The following is a 19,627-nucleotide window of genomic DNA, read 5'->3' as shown; positions in this document are numbered from 1 at the left end:
TGAACCCGCGTCTTGGTCTTGTGCATCTGTAGACGAGCGGACATGTCATTGCTGATCTGCCGATGGACCTGCGTTGACACTGGACAGCCACCTCATCGCTTGTCAAGAACCCTTGTCTTCCTTCGCGGTGATATAGGCTAGGCGTAGCGTCAGGAACTAGGAGGGTTATATAGTGAAGTGATGTCTATCGTGGCAGGAATTCCTTGTTTTTTGACCGCAAGGATCGACAGAATCCTTGTCGACCAAGCATCGGCAAGAATTGCTGCGCTGACACATTCGGGAAACGGCTAGGCGGAGAAATTCCTGTATGCGTCGATAGCGTGAATGGGGGATGTGAGGTGGTGGTGATGCGACTCGAGTGCATTCGTCGTCATTTTTTGTCGACTTCATCGTTTTTTTTTTGTCAGGTTGGATTGAAGGGTTAGAAGGTGGTGTCTCCTTTGTCGAATCATCATGGAGAAATCACAGCCATAGCTGTTGATTGTTGATTGTTATAATCACCTAATTACTTACAATTACTGTGATTGTAGATGTGATTGTTATATATGTGATTATATAATTATAATCACAATTAGTCGGTGTTTGAACCGTGTTTCTTAGGCAATCGAAGGCGATACCGCGGCGTATAAGTATCCCTTAATTTCGTAGTGTTTCTACCTCTTCTTTATACAAAATCGTATTAAGAATAGGTTAGAAGCGCGTAGAAGTAATCGAGGTAGGTTAATAGCGAATACTGTCTATTGCTATAGCTAATCGTATAGCTATCGGACAGCGAGTTAGAATCGGAGGTAGAGGTTATAGATACCTTACTATCGCTACTACCGCTACCGCCGCTATAGACTTAGACTTAGCCTGTCGATAAGAAGCCTAGCAATAAGAAGTCTATCGCTAATAGTGTATCTAGCGCTTCCGAGGAAGAAGAAGAAGAAGAACCGGTTACTAAGAGGCTTCGTAAGAACCCTAAGAAGACGGTAAAAGGTTAGGATTAGCTTAATTAATAGTATAAGGAAATAGAGGCTTAGTAGGCTATTATAGAAGGGTTGTTATAAGAGTCTCGCCGTGTGCTAAAGGAATACGAAGGTATAGAATACCGACTAATTGCGAAGAATGCCGAGCTCGACGTCTTTACTAAGAAGTAGGAGGCTTTCGAGGATTATATCCGTAAGAAGGGCAACTATATAGCCGTATATCTAGGGGACTGTCGCTATAAGGTGTATAGCGAGCGTATACTAAGGATAGAAGAGAGGGCGAAGCACTTTAGGTTTCTTAACCCCTACGCCTACGACCCTTATCTACTATATATAGGCGAGGAGTGTAAATTAAAGGTCGAGCTCGCTATATAGCGTACTCGTAACGCCTTATACGTCGAGGCTACCGCAAAGGAGTGTATTAGTAGCATTATAAAGGATTAGAATATAGAATAGTAGGAGTTGTTAGTATTCTAGTTGCTTGCGCGCCTGCCTATTCCTATTAATTATATCATTTAGAGTCTTTAAAGCCTAATAGGAACCTCCGGAGTCGACTAATCGAGCGGCCTCGGCTCGCGCCTTGAACCTTAGTAAGCCCTATTAAACTCAAATTTTCTAAACCTCTATCCTTTTATAACTTCTACTATTTCCTTACTATAGTAGAGATACGTAAAAACCCTAAGCCTTTATAACGGCTCTTAGAAAACTTCCGTAAGGGCTAAGAAACATAACGGGAAACGCAGGATAGGCAACGGATACTATTTACCTAAGATTCGAGCGATCTAAGCGACCTCGAAGATAGCGAAGCCGGAGAGGTACCAAATCCTATACTACTACTACTAAATCAACCTATACAACCTCCTTAGCTAATACCTAACCTATTATTCCTTCCTATATAGTCCTCCTCGTCCTTAGTAATACCTACGTAACCGATACCGATACCTATACTATCTAAGAAGCGAAAGAGAGCTAGCAATAGGCGTAATCCGGAGTTATAGTCTTATTCGAGACCTCTAAAGAATAGCGAGCCTAAGAGGGTTAAGAATAGCCGGCACCGAGTATTCTACTACAGACACTATAGTAACAACGATATAGAGCGCTTTTAGTCTTAATCTAGCAACGCCGCCGAGCACCTATTCTATAAGTATTAAATTATCGTTAGTCGTATAAAAGAGAAGGATAATAGTAAGAAACAGAGCGTAATCGGCTTCTTAGCTACTATTAGGAAGAACGCAGGTGTTAAGGCACAGAAGACCGTTAATATACTAAAGAACGCAGCGGATAAGAAGACCTTTAGATACGCTCTTGCTCGCTTTGTTATAGTACTTAGTGTCTTATATAGTACTATTGTAACGAAGGAGTTCAATAACCTAATACTAGCAGTTAACCTATAAGCTAAACACGTACTTCTACGCTTATACACGACCCTCTTTAGCTATATTCTTTACAACTTCGAGTATTAGCGAGAGCGCGTTAAACAAGCCTTATTAGGCGCCTTAAGCTGTATCTACGTTAGTACTAATACATAGAAGGCTTAGTATAGCAGGAAGCACTTCTAGGCTATTAATTGCTAGTATATTAATAATAAGGGCAAGTTAGTTTAAGTACTACTAGATTTTCTACCGCTTCTAGTCGGTTCTTATATAGGCGACTTCCTCGCGCTACTGCTCATTAATAGCTTTAAGGTCTTCAATATAATAGACAAGATCGGCTAGATAACGGCTAATAATAGCTCTAATAATAAGACCCTCTATATAGCCGTAGAGACCTTCATTCAAGTAGAAGGCTATAGCTACTTCCGGAAGCGCTATCTGCGCTATATTAGCTATATTATTAACCGGATAACGCAGGCATTTATATTCGCTAAGAATGAAGAGTCTACCGAGAGCGAGGAGTTTAAACTGTCTATAATAGACTCGGATAGCGACACAGTGTCTATCTCGAAGTAGCTAGATATAGACGTAGACTCCTTTACTAAGCAAGGTCTATTATAACGGCTGTTCTCACTCGCTAAGCTTCTACGCTAGAACGACAACTTCAACGTATTTAAGGAGGTATATAAGGTATAGCCTTTACTGCCTACTACAATACCTAAGATTCTAGGTAAAACACGCTAGAATAGATAGCTCCTTATAATTAAGGAGGCACTATAAACGAGGCTAATATTAAATAGCTTCTTCGATAGAATACCGCACTTAAGGGACGCTTAGCTTACTACCGAAGAATAGTCTGTTCTATAGTATACTTATAACTTCCTTATACTATTCAAAGAGGTCACTCTTAAGCTACAAGGCTACGTAGTAACACTAGATTAGTACTAAGAAGCTATAGAGTATATAAGAAGCTATCTTACTCGGTTAGTAGAAGATAACACTCGGCGTTAACCTCTTGTCCGTTTAATTTAGCTAGTAAGACAGCTATTCGATAAATACTATCGACTTAACTAATAGACCTGCGTCTATACCGCGGCAGTCCTTCTATATCTAACTCGAAGGCTCGCGTAGTTGAATAAGTGCTTAGCAATTAATATAGACGCCGCCTTATTAGAAGCTAGAGGTCTATAGTAAGACTATAAACAACGCTATAGATATAGCACTCCTTACTTAACTTCTAAGCGTAACCTCGAAGGTCTTACTAACCTAGAACGGTAGCAAATACAGTTATAAGCCGACCTTGTTACTAGCGACGAGGATGCCTTCGAAGCCTTTATCTATAGACTACCGATTAGCCTTCTAATCGTCGGCAAAGACTATAACAATAGGCCTGTTTCTATAACACTAATTAAGTAGTAGATATAGCAACAATCGGCTAATCTAGCACTCGTACGACTTACTATCGACCTATTGTCCGCATTCGCTATATCCGTAGAGTCCGAGCGGACCTTTAGTAAGAGCCGGCGTACGATATTATAGGAGCGGTTATTACTTAGTAGTAACACTATCCGGATAAGTAAGTGTTCAAAGAGTTAGCAGTCTATAGGCCTTGCTTATATACTATTAGAAGGGCTGTATTTACTAGAAGGCGCAGAGCACGAAGATAATATATTAATAACTACTAACAACGACTATAGTCTTTGAAATAGCACCCTTCTTAACTATAACGCTTACTACTATAGTAATTACATAATTATAGCGATTGTGATTGACGATTAATCACTCACCTAAGATTGTGATTGTAATAACGGTCAGGTGATTGTAATTAATCAACAATCAACAGCTATGATCACAGCATATCTTGTCGGCTACCATGTTCGAGACGCCAGGAAGAGCTCGTGTCAACTCTAGCCGCAGGAGTCAGAGATTTCTGTTGTTGAATGTGCAGTGCAGCAAGAGCTCGAAGGGATTCCAGAGGTAAGTGCCGTACATTTCTGCCGTTGCTGATGTGATGAGAAGACCGCAGATCGCTGTTATAGTCATGGTGAGAGGAGCTGTAATGAGCTGTCCAAACAATGCAGTGTTTGGCGTTCTGGCATTCGCTCTGACCGAGACAGTATGATGCTTGAGAAACTGCAAGCCATACACTGCCACTCAGGACAGATTTGAGCCTTTGACTGTTGAGGGTGTGTTCCTGTGCCTTCATTCTTATCGATGGCCCATCCGAAAATACCAAACAAGAACACAAAGAAGTTGATTAAGCTGCAACGACAGCCATCAAAGCACTAGCTTAATCAGCGAGACTCCCACCATACCATTAGTCCTATAGCCAACCCGAGCGCCAAAAGCGAGAGCACAACGTCCATGCTGTACTGTAACATCGATACCAGCAATGAACCCAATACCCGGAAAAGTTTTTCCAGGTGTAGGTGTGTCGATCTGGTGGCATTGGAATCAGATCTTCTATTCCGTCGTCAGCAAATGGTTAGAACTGCGGCCTCACAGGATGAAAATCTTACGCAAGGAAGTGTTGCCCTGTGATACCCGGAATTCTCGTCAACATGACATTCTACCAGTACTAGTATCTCCCATCCTCGTGTGCTGGTCCTTGATCTAGAACGGGCATTCATTGCTTCGAGGACTCCGGAAGTGGTCTTCAGATCAACATAAAAGTCACGTGCCATGCTGCAAGCAACCACTTTAGCCGCGCGGATGAATCCCACCAAGCCGTGCCTAAGTATCAGAGGCGAATCGAATCGAAGCGAGCTCCAAGTCACGAGATCGGGCAAGAGCTATCAGCACGAGAGCTCTGATGATGAAGTGATAGTAAAACTTGCCGTCTTCGGTATGAGGTAGCATCCAGTCTGGCGCCCAAAATCTCACCTCATCACTTCTTCCAAGCTTTCATTTTCTCCCTCTTATCAACATCCCGATAGGTATTCCACCATGGGCTCCATATCGCAAGAAGATTATCAAAACTCCTCATCTCCAATCCCCATCGTCGACTTCGCAGAATGGTACAAAGCAACCTCTCCCTCCGAAAAACTCTCCGTGGCAAAAAAATTGATCTCAGCATGTCAAGACCCAGGATTCGTCTACATAATCAACCACGGCGTGTCTGAAGATCTGCTCTCCGAAGCCTTCAGCGTCGCGAAGAAACTTTTCGATCTGCCTATGGAGGACAAGATGAAAGCCCCTCATCCCGACGGTCCGGATATTCATCGTGGGTATTCGCGTCCGGGTTTGGAGAAAGTGACGCAGTATATGGATGGTGATGAGACAGTTGGGGAGGCGTTGAGGGCAGTGGTGGATGTGAAGGAGAGTTATGAGATTGGGAGTGAGGAGTGTGAGAATCAGTACAATGTTTGGTTGCCGGAGGATGTGTAAGTTCCAGAACGAAACGATAGATTTGGAGTTCGGTGTTTGCTGATGTGGACTCGGACAGATATCCAGGGTTTCGAGAATTTACGACGAAATTCTTCTGGCACTGCAATGAAGCTGCTCAAGAGATTTTGCGAGCGATAGCTGTGGGATTGGAATTGGGGGACGATGAGTTTTTGGTCAAGTATCACTCTGGACATAATAATCAGCTTAGATTATTACATTATCCTCCTGTGCCGGCCGATGATCTGGAACAGGGGAAAGCGGCGAGGATCTCTGCGCATACGGATTGGGGAAGTATCACAATGTTGTTCCAGGATGGTTGTGGTGGACTTGAGGTGGAAGATAAGGACGGAAAGTTTGTGCCCGCGACACCGATTCCAGGAGCCTGTGTGATGAATGTGGGTGATCTGCTTATGCGGTGGAGCAACGATAAGTTGAAGTCGACTTTGCATCGTGTGACGCTTCCGCCATCGTCGGATAGCTATGATACTAGTTCTGGGAAGAGGATGACGAAGGCGAGGTATTCGATTCCTTATTTTGTGAGCCCGGATGCCTTCGCGAGGATAGAGTGTTTGCCGGCTTGTGTTGATGAGAAGCATCCAGTCAAGTATGAGCCGATTGTGCAGGATGACTACAGAAAGATGAGGGCGAAGGTGCAGTATAAGAAGACTGATACGGATACTGGTGCGACGCCTGTTGCGGTGGCTGGCTAGATGGGCTATCATCTCTGGAGACGAGAATATTATTTGAGATTAGCGACGTAGTGACTTTCGTAGCTCAAGTCGAACTGACATCGTTTGACATAGACTGGAGCAGATCTGTCATTCCACCAGGAACAGCATCCAAAAACTGGAGCTCTGCTTTCATATTCAGCATGAGCATAGTTTGCAATTCCTTCGCTGTCTCAACACATTCTGCTCCTGGCGAATGGTTGTCGTCGAGCATTTTGACAGCCTTCTTTCGGTCGCGACAACTCAGCGTCAGCAGGCCTTGAGATGTGCGAACATCTCTCGCGGCTAAGCTCAGATTTGTACTGCGAAGACCAAGCCATTCCATCTCAGGTGCAGCATGGTCTCTGCTCTCGTGAGCTAAAGCCTTCGAGCCATGCTTGTAAACACACAGAATGGCGATCCCATCTGGGTCGAAGTCCGCGAGACCATACACCAGCGGCGAAGAAAAGCCATTCTGCAGGGATGGCCTGCTGAGGAATCGCAACATGGCGCGAGATGACAGGTCCGGGTAGCCCTTGCCCGTCATGATGATGCCTTGGCGAATAATGGTGCTCCAGAGCTCAGAGCCAGCGATAGATCGAAATGTTGCTTCCTTCTCGATGACCAAAATCCACTTGACCTTAGACATGCTGACGCTGAGAATGTCCTTCAGAGACGGAATCAAAGTGCCTTCTTGATCCTCACTGGCATCAATAACGGATCCATCTCTGCGACACAACTCAAAGGCACCAGCAAAGAGTCCTTTGGCGGCTGCGGTGACATTGAGCGTAGACCGAGGAACACCGAAGGTAAAGGCGATGTCATCTACGTATCGGTCCACATGTTTCTGGCTACCAAATAGAGCAGGATCTCGATAGAACATGTCTCTGCTGAAAGTGAGCAGCAACTGTGTGCGCAAAAGGAGGACCACGGTTTACCTTTTTGAGATGACCACGTCGTTGCGGAGTGCTTCGTGCAGAAGCTCCATGATTCGAAGAACCACAGCTAATGAGTCGGTCAGACACTGTTTCTACATTGAGAGTCTTCTTCATGAATACCGAATCTCCAGGCTTCATCTTCGGACCTGCCAGGGAAGCGGAGCGTCCTGCCGGGAAGTTTGATATTTTTGGATTCTCCATCGTTCTGTTTCGACGACTTTTTGGGAGAGTTTGTGCGTCTTGTCTTAAGAGCGATACAGATGTCACTCTTGTCGTTCAGCAAGGCATCGACCATTTGCTCCATGACAGCTTCGATCTTGTCGATCACATGGCCACTGGAGAAGTTAACACGACTCAAAATTTCATATGGCTATACTGTACTTAGGGTATACTGTATCGACTGCGGCCCGTGTCGACAGTGACGATGCTTCATTCGGTGCGTAGGCTTGTGTAGGCGCGGTTGGCGACGCGTCGTGATCGTGCAGAATGTCATCTTGGCGAATTGAACAGTTCATATCAGCAGCTGTGTCGATTAGTGACCCTCGCCAAGAGGGCTCCAGCAATTCGATCTCGCTGAAGAGGTCGTCGAAGTCATCTTCATCCATTCTGATAATGGTGATGTTGATGAAGAAAGGTGAGAGGGGGCAGAAGAGTGCGATGGTGGAGTGGAGCGGAGCGGAGCGGAGCGCGGGCATGGCAGGACCCCTTCTTGGCAGCCTTGACGCGCCTTCCGCGCTCCAAGACGCGTTTCCGTGTCACTGCAAGCCGAGACAGCATCCAGACTTCACGGCGCACGCTTCAACATTCACTTGCCCGCGTGTCTGCCTGCTGTCCTGCTGTCCTACTGTCCTCAATGGCGGACGTCATCTCCTCACCGCCCGCTCCCCTTTCACGCAAACGCCCAGCACCCTCAGACGAGTCACCGCCAAGAGTTCCGCTGAACACCAAAGGCACGCAATTCATGATGCCGACACCCCCAGATACAGAGGAGTCCAGTAATGCTAGCCCAGACGGCAGCGTCAAAAATGACCATCGGAAGCGCGCAGCATCTCCAGCTCCGAGCTGCTGCACAATCGAGAACAGCATCGACGCCGCGTCAAGCAATGTCGGGCCTAATTCGAGCACCTCGAGCACCAATGCTGCAACCCAGCCTAATGCTCCGGCATCTACGTCCACGTCTACCACGCACTTTCCACCGGCCAAGCGTCGAAAGCTTACCCCGGCAGAGAAGCTGGAGCAGGCCCAAGCCAAGGAAGCCAGGGCACGCGAGGCTGCTGAGAAGAAGGCCCTAAAGGAGCAGCAGAAGGCGGAAGCCGAGGCAGAGAAGGCACGGAAGGCGGAGGAGAAAGCACGCAAAGAAGAGGAGAAGGCTGAAGAGAAGGCACGCAAGGACGAAGAGAAGGCGCGTAAAGATGAAGAAAAGCGTGCTAAAGCAGAAGAGAAGGAGGCGAAGAAGCGCGAAAAGGAGCTCGAGGAAGAGCGCAAAGCGCAAGAGAAACTCGCCAAAGAACGCAAGCAGATGAGACTGGGCGCCTTCTTTGCCGGTAAGCCATCAACACCAGCAAAGAGCAGTTCAGGTGGCGACGAGGAACAGCCACGGACTAGGCATAATTCGTTGTCCCTCGAGCCATTCGATGCAGTGGCAAGTCAGATCCGCTCATCTGCATCGCCTTCCAAGGGCACACCTCCGCCTACATCGGCCAAGAAGTCCAGTATTGGTGACTACAAGCGGACATTCCTCCCATTCCAGCTACCACCCACTGCAACCTTGGCACCTGTGCCGGAATTCTCTGAGGCAGACCAGGACCGATTTGACCATGAACTCAACGACCCATCAATTCAGGAGAAGTACGATCTCGGGCTCTGCACATCATACGCGAGCCTGAGCAACTACTTTGACGAGCAGAGCAAGAATGGACGTGGCCTTCCTGAGCCGAACATCGAGAAGATCGTTGATGCTCTTCGTGGTGTCAAGAACGGACCGATTGATTTGACCGGGGAAGTGGCGGATCAGTCTGGTGAAGGGGTTCTTCGGAGAATTCCAGTCAAGCAGATACATTTTGACGAGGACGTCAGACCAGACTATTGCGGCACATACACCCAGATCAAATCACCTAGACGCAAGCGAAAGGTATCGCGCAACCCCTTCACGCGCGCACGACCAGATACAGATTATGACGTGGACTCCGAGGCAGAATGGGAGGAGCCTGAGGAAGGCGACGAGGAAATCGGAGACGAGGAGGATGACGAGGCTGACAGCCAGGCCGATGCTGGTGAGATGGACGACTTCCTGGACGACGAAGACGATGTCAAGATCAAGCGAAAGATGGTCATTGACAGCCTGCCGCCGGAGAGCACAGGTCTATGCTGGGAGAACGAGAGAGGACGCATTCAGCACGTTGATGGCAATGACGTTGAAGATCAGCCAGAGGCGATGTCAGGTATGCGGCTTGGGTTCCTCCTTCCTGGCTTTACAGGCACGACAATCGACCCATTTTCGACATCATACTGGGACAAGCCAGCACCTGTGCCGGCCCAGCCACATGCACCAACTGCTTCCGATAACACTACTGGCCTCATGGGACCGCCGCGGCAGCCACTGCAGCCAAAACTGAACTTCTCAGGCACGCAGCCACAGCATGATCTCATCGGCGCTGCCGAAGGTCAGAAAGGTCCCATCACGAGCCTTGCAGCGTCTCAGGCCGCTAAGCGCGGACCTAAGCCAGCTCCAAAGACACTGAGTAAGGAGGACCTCGCAGAGTTCAAGGAAGCAGTTGTCGGTAGCCCACTGGGAAAGATCGAGCTGCAGAAGGGTTTGAAGAGCAGGTGAGTAGTATTGAATTTAGGAGGCGTTTGACCAGATACTGACTCATCAGTAGATTCCCGAAATTGACCAACGAGACGATAAAAGAGAATTTGAATACGCTCTTTGCGCAAAAAGGTGCAGGGAAGACCAAGCAGTGGGTCTATTTTGGCGACTCGTGAGTGGTACCCTGCTGCCGTATTGTGGTTGATGTACAGTATCAGCATTACATCCATCGCATCTGCCTGGAATACAGCATGATAGTGATCTTGCCGACCAGAGGCATGCATGATGAGCATTCTTTTATGAACGAATGGCAGAACAAATGTAACCTTACTTGGCAGATACAGAATATCTCATTTGGCGCCAGCCACTAATAGAGCTTGATGGGCATCCTAATCGCTTTTCACATCGACAATACCACTGCTCCTCAAATGCTTGCTCCTCGCCTTCTTGACACCTTCTTGAACCACAGGAATCTCACTTGGACGTCAGCAATGGCGTTACATTTTGATAACAACGCGTCACTTCTCCAGACGCGAGCTTCACATGCGTGCCCGTTGCCAAGGTTTCGGCACCATCGCTTGTCCTAGCAACCAGAATACATTTCAAGGGCTGACAACAACAACAACACGACTTTCTTCTCACTCTCGCCGACTCTTGCAACAGAAACCACAACATGGCGATGACCAAGCCGCGCAAGGTACGTCCCCCATCATCATATGCTCCGTACATCAACGCATGCTGACCAGCTACTGTGTAGAAACGCCCCGCCAAAGCTGCTGCTGAGGCATTCGGCATCGCCGAGATCCTTGAGATGATTCTGCTCGAGCTGGCCAAAGACCTTCAGCAGAACACGAAGCCGCGGAAGAAGCTTGAACCTGCGAACACGTTGGCGAAGCTTCGACGCGTCAACTCATTCTTCAAGGACTGCATCGATGGATCTACCCAACTCCAGACAGCACTCCAGCTCTCCACCTACGGAAAGCGCGACGTGCTCGCGCCATTGGACTGGTTGTTCAAGAAGCAGCTTGGCATCACCATCTCTTTCAGAGGCTTAGACGAGGGCTCGCGTCGCAGCAAGTTCAAGTTGCGCGAGGTTGATCTGAACCGAAACAGTATGGATCGGAAGCCACTGCGTGACTTCGTCCAGGCGAAGAACAAGAAGAGCGCCATGTGGCGCAAGATCCGCATCGCACGACCAGAAGATAATCTGCGAAAGATCACCATCGATACTACTTTCCGCCTTGGAGGTCTAAGCAGCGGTGTGCTCCGATTGGAACGGACAGTGTACCCCAAAGTCTTCGAATTCAGTGCCGATGACACACTAGGTTCAGTCTTCGAACTTTTCCGAGACAACGTGCTCAAAGCACACAGAGAGGATCGGAAGAGTTTCAAGCCCCCGAAAAACTTCCTTGTGATGGGCTCTTACAATGATTGGCAAGCAGGTGAAGAAGATCTGCGTTGGCTAGAAGACCCAAAACAATGAAGAGGGATCACAGATGGTCTGGTGATGCATAGAAGTCTGGACGTATGGTTTCCCTTCTACAAGAGCAGAGGTTGAAACGCTGCAGGTGTTCATGCCTCTGAGATTCTGACGCGCGCATTATCAGCGTCCTTGTTGTTAGAAGAAGTTCAACAAAAATGGAAAGATCGACTCAAGTGCGTTTTCTATCACGATTGGACAACTTTCCTCCAATGAACTACGTTTCGAGGGAGTACACACAGGCCTTCAAAGGCTGTATCCAGCCTCTAGTAAACACCCACACCTCCAAAACACACCTATCTCCCCAGCACCGCTGCCTCCCTTTCCATCACCGCTGCCTCCCTCCGCAACACCACCAACAACTCCTTCAGCCTCTCACTCAAAATCCTCGTAGCCATGTCCAACTCCTCCCTCAACCATCTCCTCCTCGCAACCTCCTCCTCCTCCCAAACCCTCTCCAACTCCCTCAGCACCAAAAGCAAATTCTGTCTCGGATCCTCCCCCAACGTCCCAATCACCCTCTCAAAACTCTCCCACTTCACCAAAACCCGAAAATCTTCTGCAACCAACCCACCTCCACCTGCAACTTGTCTTCCAATCCTCACAGTCTCGATGTCGGTTTTTATAATCGCCATGGGTTGGAGGTTGTATTGATTTGAGAGAGAACGTGTTGATGGTGGCGTTTGGAGAGGTGATGATGGTGATGATGGTGACTTTTTCCAAAAAGTGTGTTTCTATAGCGTCTGAACGCTCACGCGTGATCAGGCAGAAGGCGATTTCAACTGGCAGAGATCCCTGCTAGCCAGGAAATTGGGCAGAAAACGTAGCCTTCAGTGATGGGTTGTCTGGGAAGTGCCGATGTTGTGTAACAGAAGTGGCGGATGTCGACGTCCTCTTATTTTCCGAGCGCTGGCCCGTTCTCATTTGATGGGCCCGGACAATAGCTCACTTCATTCACTCACATGCGACCTCGCTTAACCCAGTATCGCTACTACGCCCACATGAATCGTGCATAGATCCAGACCCGAACACCATGATACCGGAACGCGACTAATGACAGCCAACCACAAAACTCCCATGGTGATCCGCACATAATAATACCGCCATATCCAGCGCAAACATGTCCCGCCGAGCCTTACAAGTTTCGCAAATGCTACCGCGCCTCAAAATGAGGGAAACCTACCAACTGATGGCTAAGTATACATCTCAGTCGTTGTCTTTGTCTTCCAGGTATGAACACAGTGATCCGAAAAGGACGAGTCGTATAAGGAATATCCTTCAGCGATTCCGAGTATGATCCAGGCTAAAAAGTTGATAGCTGCTATGGTGAGCATGGCAAGATAGAAGTATTGGCACGCGTCGATCTCTTCCACGACCGAGTAGGTATCCAGAATCTTTTCGCGGATTCGGGTATGCAGCACACAATCTTGAGCGTGAATGTTCCAGCTTTCTCGCATCGATGATGGAACTCGGTGATTGATTCGTATCCTGTCTCTGACTTGTCAGCAGTTGGATATACGCGCAAGAGGTCAAGAATTGTGACAGATGGTATGTGCGACGTCTCCTGCAAGCCCACATGCGGCTCGACCTGAAAAATGAAAGAGAGACAGTACTGTTCGTCCTTCACCAATGCTCATATCATTGCTAAGCAATGCTATCGTCCGATATACTTCAGCTCGAGGACTCTCACCGGCACGTAGGTAAAAGCAGTAACAACAAAAGCCAACTGATTGGCAATATCGCCACCGCTGGACCCAATAAGCTTGCCCAGTGGGCCAACATACCACCTGCAGAAGTGTCAGCAAAATCCTACGCGACAAAACGGAAAATAAAATTGCAACATACGTCTCAACCATACCCATAACCCAAGCAACCACGCCCAAAGCGAAAGCAGTGCCTCCGGCAATCCCAAGCGGAACTCGATTCGGATCATTCCAGCCTGCGAGATCGTAATTGTCGAAATCACCTTTTCGGAAAAAGTAATGCTCGGAGAACACGATCACAAAATAAGACGTACACCAGTATCCGAGCAGAGACAAGAAATTCTGCAGATACGTGAGGAGATGATTCCTGCCCGCAAGAGCAAGTGCCACAATCACCCCAAAACACAGAATCGTCCAGATGAAGCGGGGGACTTTGGCAAAAGGTCGAGAAAGTTGTTGACAGGATAATGCCGCGCTGTAGGTGTTCATGATGTTCATGTTGATGCCTGAGAGCACGAGTAAGACGAGGATGAACTTGGCGAAACCTTTGGGGTGCAGCATGTCTTCGATGAGGTAGCCCAATCCAGAATTTTTGTAAGCGTCTTTCCACTCTGGGCGGTTGTTGAGGGCGGAGCTGACGACGCAGCCCGAGACCATGCCGATGCTAGTTGGAATGGCGATGCCGAAGGTGGTCATCAGGAAGACTTTGACCCTGCTCACGTTCACGGCGTAGTGCACGTAGTAATCCGAAGCAATTGTTGCCCAACTGGCTGAAGAGCCGTAGACGATCGCGAGCAGGCTGAGCACCGTCCCGCTGAAGTCCAGACCTGTGAGGGAAGAAGGAGTCGAGTTGTCGGCATAAGGTCCCGTCATGCCGAAGACAATCATGAAGATGATGAAGTACACCAGCCAGGCATATTTCTCATAAACCAGAATCGCCCGAAGTCCAATGAAACTCACCACCAAACTGCAAACCGCAATAATAATAATCCCCACCACAATACTAACCCCCCCATTCGAAACCGCCGTCAACGCCAACCCCCCAGTAATACACCCCACAGCACTCCACCCCAACTGCTGAATCGTATTCAAAGCCGCAATGATCTTATTCGGATACCACCCCAGACTGTATCTCCCAATCGAAATCTGTCTCAAACCCGTCGCAGGGCCCATAGTAGCACAGAACCCGGAAACCGAAGCTCCCAGGATCGAAGCAAAGACGGTAATAAGAATACTCTGCTTCAAATCCAACCCAAACTCCCACCCCAAAAATCCCGTAGCGAAACATGAGATGTTCATCGTTCCGGAGGCCCAGATCAATGCCATGTTGAGTTGAGCGTGCCAGGGTTGAGGCTTGCGATCTTCGGGTCGTTTCCGGTCTATAGCTTCGGATTCGACTCCCAATTTTTTGTCCATTGTCGCTTCGAAATGTCGAAGGCGGGCGAAAATCCCATTGTCTTGATGGAGTGCCGGAGGGTGGCCTTTCTCGTGATCGCTGCTTCCATTGCGAGACTGTACTGTGTAGGTCGTAGCGGCGAGTTTTTCGCGCGTGGTCAGAGGTCTCTGTGGCCGGTCAGGAAGCTCAGTGATGAGCTCTTCTGGGGTGCCGTGCTCTACGTCCCGAGTCATCTTGTCTATGGATGGGAGGTTGAAAGACGAAGACGTCAATGAGCATGAGAGAGAAGTGCCGGACGAGGGCCTGAGGAGTCAAATACCTGCTGCTTCGAGATTTCGGCGCTGCTGGACCAAGTTCGGTGTTTGGCACAAGACGGGAAAGGCTTCACAAGGCCGTCGTGGCTATAATAGCCAACAGGAATCGGTCCAAATCGGGAAGTGTATCCAAGACCGGCGGTCGGTGTAGATTTAGTAGCCGCCCGCTCTATTAGTTATAAACGCGTTCCTATTTGTTTTGTTTGTTTTCTACCTCGTCGTCGCCGCCGCTACTACTACCCCTTCCTACTACTACCTCTTCCTACTATCGATTTAGAACTCGCTACTCTTTCTCTCTATTAAAATAGCTAACCTTATAAGCACCGATACCCTCGCTACCCTCTAAGAATTTAATACTACCTATGCTACGCCGCCGCTAGTCGAATTTCCGTAGCTTCTACTAGCGCTAACGACGCGTATTAACGTAGAGGTTTCTAAGAATAAGGAGAGCTCGGCGAACGACGAGGAGGGCTCGGCAGATAATAGCGGTATTAGAATATATCGAAATAGGCGCAAAATACGCGTTAAAGTTATTCTAGGTATCTATATAATACTCGATATACTAGACGACCTTCTATACTAGCGCTAGGCGATAATCGAGCTACCCGCTAAGTTAATATTTACTATCGCTACGTAGCGCTAACTATAGCTATATTAGTCTAACTTTTAGTATCGTAAGGAGGCTTACCGCGAGCTAAGTACTAAGTTATTATTAGAGTAGTAGGTATATAGAAATAGTAGAAAGTAGGCGACGACGTAAGGTTATAATAAGAAGCTACGGCCGAAGAAGATCGATAAAGCGCGCGGTTATATAAGAAGGGTTATATTAGTAGGTAGATAGGGTAGTCGTAAATTAGTATAGTATTCGATAGAGATCTAAAAGAAAAGGGAGGAAGGTAGGCTAGTTAGCCTAACGCTAAGCGCTAAGCCCTACCTAAGGCACCGAGACCCTAGCTTTACTTAGCCTAGTTATATGCTAATTACGTGTAACCTCTTTAGTCCTAATATACGCTTCTCTTCTAAAGGCCGCGCCCTCGTAGCCTATTTATATTACAACCTAATCTCCGTTACCGCTAACTTAGCAAACTAACTAAGCTATTTAGCCGCGCTAAATTAAACGCTTAACTATCTAATTATATAACTATATTAAACCTTACCTCCGACAATGTCTAACTTCTAACTGCGCTATTACTGCTACTATAGTAACAATAAGGGGTTATATAGCTATATAAATTAAAGGCTAGTAACTAATTATAATACGAGCGTACCTTCCTTACTATAATAGGTAGGTATACGGGGTATTGTAGTACTGCCCCCGTTCTAAGTAAGGTTGTCCGAGTTCTTTACGTCTACTTTTAAAAGACCTAGCAATGTCTGCTTCCGAGGGTTTGTCCGCTTCCGAGGGTTATTATTCTTATTATTACGAGGACTATTATTTACTATCGTAGTTTTACTAGCCCTAATTAGTTAGGTTTAGTAGCCTTCAATTGTCAATCTTATCTTATCTTTTTAGAAAAAACATAGCTTGTCTAGTTTCTATAGGTAAAGGCTATTATAAGTGTAGTAGTTAAGGTTCGCCTCGCTTAAAGGGTTAGAAAGATCGAGGAGTAACCTATTATCCGCAAGATCGACCCTAGCTAGCTTAGCTCTATAGTTTTTGCCCTTAGTTAGTCTATTAGTCGCTTAATCTTTTAGGCGGCTTAAAGTTTTAACTCGGCCTTAAAGTTTTAATCAAACCTTTAACAGGTTTAATAATAGTAGCGAGTAGGTAATGTTAATAACGGTAGCGCTAGTCGTCTTAGCGCTAACTTTACCTTCTTCTAATTTCCTTCTTTAACTAATAATAATATTAGTAACACCGTTACCGATATAGTCGCGTCGTCTTCCTCTTTCGAATAGCAATATACTCCGTAACACCGTTACTAATATAGCCGCGCCGGCCGCGCTATCCTCGCCGATTACCTAGGCCTCGAGGCCTCGATAGAATAAATAAATAAGAGGGGGACCTATAGGGCTCGGTAGTAGAGAGGTAGAGATCTTTTAGAAGAGCAGGTAATTAATTAACGCGTTATAGCGCGCTTATTAACACTCGGTGCGCGTTTACTATAGTAGTATAGTCTTATTGTCCCTTATTGCTAACAATTGCTTGCCTCTAATTAGTTAGCTAATAGCACCCCGGGGGTAGCATTGTTCCTAGGTAACATTATAGGCCCTTAGCCTTCTTCTTATTCTTTATACTAGTCTAATACTTATCTAACAACTTAGTTATATCTTTAAAAGAGTCTTTAGCCTCCTACGAGTCTTATTTAGGTAAATAGCCTTGCTATCTTAATAGGTACTCCTTCTTGCCTTTCTTAGTCCGGTACTATAGGATGCGTTCTATAGACTATAGCTCTTTACTATTAGCTAAGACTTCTTCTAACTTAGTAGGCGCTTCGTCGCCTTCGCGCTAGTAGTATAGTTTAAGGAGGGAGATATAGAAGGTGTTATAGATAGTGTAATAAGGTAGAAGCTATAACTAGTAGGCCTAGCTATTGCTCTTCGGCTCTCGGATTCGGAAGGGGCTAATAAACCGTAGTGCTAGTTTAGGTCGTATTCTGCTATTAGGTAATAGGTGTTTGCGGATACGGAGGTTCTTAGTGCTTAGTATAACTATATCGCCCTATTTGAAGGTTATTAGCGTATAGCGCTTATCGTAGTAGGCCTTTTAGTATTCTTAGGCCTTTGTTAGCTTCTTAGCTATCTTAGTATAGATTTCTCGCATCTTCTTAATACGTTCTATTGCCGCTAGTGTTTCTAGTACTTAACGCGCTTCCCTTTCCTTACGCTCGGCCTCGAGCGAGGTAAATAGATCTTATAGTAAGGCAGCATTTTGGCCTATTATAGCTATATATAGTAAAACCTTGGTTAATAAGTGTACGCTATTGTTATATACGAATTCTGTAGGCTATAGGAGGTTAACCTAATCCTCGGGGTTCTTATTAATATAGCTGCGTAGGTACTGCTATAGGGTAGTATTCTGCCTCTCTATTTGACCGTTAGTCTATAGATAGAAGGCTGTTAATAGCCGATACTTTAGTCTTAGCTATAAGCAAATCTCGCTCTAATAGTAAGATGTTAGTATCGATCTACGATTAGACACTATCCCTTTAGGGGTTCCCTAATAGGTATAGAAAATGTTGCTCTATAGCGCTTCTGCTATATTAATAGTAGTCTAATCCTTCCGCGCCGGGATATATCGAGCGCCTTTAGTAAATCGATCTACTATAATAAGGATAGCATTATATATATCCTTACTGCCTCTACGTTTAGTAAGTAGAAGGCCTATAATGAAATCCATTATAAGCTTTGTAAATAGCTTCCTAGGAATAGGAAGTAAAGACAACTCGCTAAATAGTAAGTGCTTTAGTGCTTTAATACGCTAGTATACTGTATAGGTCTATATATACTCCTTTATATGCCGCTTACTATTTAGCTAGTAGTATATGCGCGATAGTAACTCGTACGACCTCTCTATACTATAGTAACTAGCAAGCTTACTATTATAGTGTCGCTTTAAAAGCTCTTATCTAATCGATTATTTAGCGGGGATATAGTATCTGCTCTTAAACTTTAAGTAACCCTTGTTATCGATCGACTAGTTACTCTTACTAGATCGAGTCGCCTATCTACTTACAAGCCTATTAATACGTTTAAAAGCAAAGGCGTCCCTCTGCTAAGTACGCAATAGCTTATCTATAAACGATTAACTATCCTCGCTTACAAGGTTATTTAATAGCACCCGTACTATCGAACGAGGTACGTATTATATATATCTAATAGCACTAGCAGCCGGAACTACTATAACCTCTTCTATAGTACTATCGCTATATAGGCTATTACTATAGATAGCAATGTCTTTAATCGAGTTATTTGTTAGGGCTAAAGAGGCTACACGTAATTGGCATATAGTTAGGCCGAGTAAAGCCGGGGTCTCGGTGCCTTAGGCAGGGCTTGGCGCTTAGCGTTAGGCTAACTTGCCTGCCTTCCTCCCTCTCCTTTTAGATCTCTATCGAATACTACACTGATTTACCTACACCCTATCTACCTACTAATATAACCCTTCTTATATAGTATTCGATCTACCCTTTAAGGGCAGCAGCTAGATAGTCCTAATTTTAAGCTTTTAGCGGTATAGCTACGAATAAGACTAATCTAACTATATTGCGCCCGAAGAACGGGACCTATACGTACTATTCTATCGAAACAACCGTACCAATTATTAAGCAAGGCCTTCTATACGGCCTATTACACTAAGTTAATCGCACTAAGCCGATATCTACTAATTCCGCTATATCCGTATCTTAGGGGCCTACAATACATTATTAGTGTTACCCCCTATTATAATAATAGCCGGCTTATTACGAAGCAACAATAACCGTGCTACCGCTAGCAGCGCTAGCAACGACAACGCTAGTAGCACAGTGCCTACTAAAGTGCCTCCTACTAAAGAGCCTACCGGAGAGCCTATTAAAGAAGAACCTGTAATTCTAGGTAATAATCTAGAATTGCC

At 46.3% G+C, this 19,627-nt stretch overlaps 6 protein-coding genes across 6 annotated transcripts; 3 read left to right on the top strand and 3 right to left on the bottom strand.

Moving 5' to 3' along the window:
• Nucleotides 1-4,094: 4,094 nt before the first annotated feature.
• MYCFIDRAFT_175300 (uncharacterized protein) lies at nt 4,095-5,025 on the bottom strand (the record flags this gene model as incomplete). The annotated part of the gene is made up of 8 exons (XM_007929104.1): nt 4,095-4,123; nt 4,176-4,184; nt 4,214-4,494; nt 4,520-4,603; nt 4,646-4,804; nt 4,845-4,893; nt 4,921-4,954; nt 4,984-5,025. 8 exons carry the CDS (start codon nt 5,023-5,025, stop codon nt 4,095-4,097), a joined length of 687 nt encoding a protein of 228 aa, XP_007927295.1.
• A 262-nt stretch (nt 5,026-5,287) lies between these two features.
• On the top strand, nt 5,288-6,438 carry MYCFIDRAFT_78834 (uncharacterized protein; the record flags this gene model as incomplete). The annotated part of the gene is made up of 2 exons (XM_007928989.1): nt 5,288-5,724; nt 5,787-6,438. 2 exons carry the CDS (start codon nt 5,288-5,290, stop codon nt 6,436-6,438), a joined length of 1,089 nt encoding a protein of 362 aa, XP_007927180.1.
• A 64-nt stretch (nt 6,439-6,502) lies between these two features.
• MYCFIDRAFT_138655 (uncharacterized protein) lies at nt 6,503-7,689 on the bottom strand (the record flags this gene model as incomplete). Its single annotated transcript, XM_007929103.1, has 3 exons — nt 6,503-7,325; nt 7,374-7,440; nt 7,494-7,689. Coding segments are annotated over 3 exons (1,086 nt in total), but the record flags the coding sequence as incomplete, so codon positions are not given.
• A 50-nt stretch (nt 7,690-7,739) lies between these two features.
• MYCFIDRAFT_188682 (uncharacterized protein) lies at nt 7,740-10,358 on the top strand (the record flags this gene model as incomplete). Its single annotated transcript, XM_007929102.1, has 4 exons — nt 7,740-7,809; nt 8,004-8,007; nt 8,496-10,199; nt 10,253-10,358. 4 exons carry the CDS (start codon nt 7,740-7,742, stop codon nt 10,356-10,358), a joined length of 1,884 nt encoding a protein of 627 aa, XP_007927293.1.
• A 497-nt stretch (nt 10,359-10,855) lies between these two features.
• Nucleotides 10,856-11,665, top strand: MYCFIDRAFT_78837 (uncharacterized protein; the record flags this gene model as incomplete). The annotated part of the gene is made up of 2 exons (XM_007928990.1): nt 10,856-10,879; nt 10,940-11,665. The coding sequence occupies 2 exons, from the start codon at nt 10,856-10,858 to the stop codon at nt 11,663-11,665; spliced, it is 750 nt and encodes a 249-aa protein (XP_007927181.1).
• A 1,651-nt stretch (nt 11,666-13,316) lies between these two features.
• MYCFIDRAFT_33001 (uncharacterized protein) lies at nt 13,317-14,994 on the bottom strand (the record flags this gene model as incomplete). Its single annotated transcript, XM_007928784.1, has 2 exons — nt 13,317-13,449; nt 13,508-14,994. The coding sequence occupies 2 exons, from the start codon at nt 14,992-14,994 to the stop codon at nt 13,317-13,319; spliced, it is 1,620 nt and encodes a 539-aa protein (XP_007926975.1).
• Nucleotides 14,995-19,627: the final 4,633 nt, after the last annotated feature.

This window comes from Pseudocercospora fijiensis (genome assembly GCF_000340215.1).
Source record: "Pseudocercospora fijiensis CIRAD86 unplaced genomic scaffold MYCFIscaffold_5, whole genome shotgun sequence".
Lineage (NCBI taxonomy): Eukaryota > Fungi > Ascomycota > Dothideomycetes > Mycosphaerellales > Mycosphaerellaceae > Pseudocercospora > Pseudocercospora fijiensis.
Note: the sequence above shows the minus strand (reverse complement) of the source record. Positions and strands in the feature narration are given on the sequence as shown.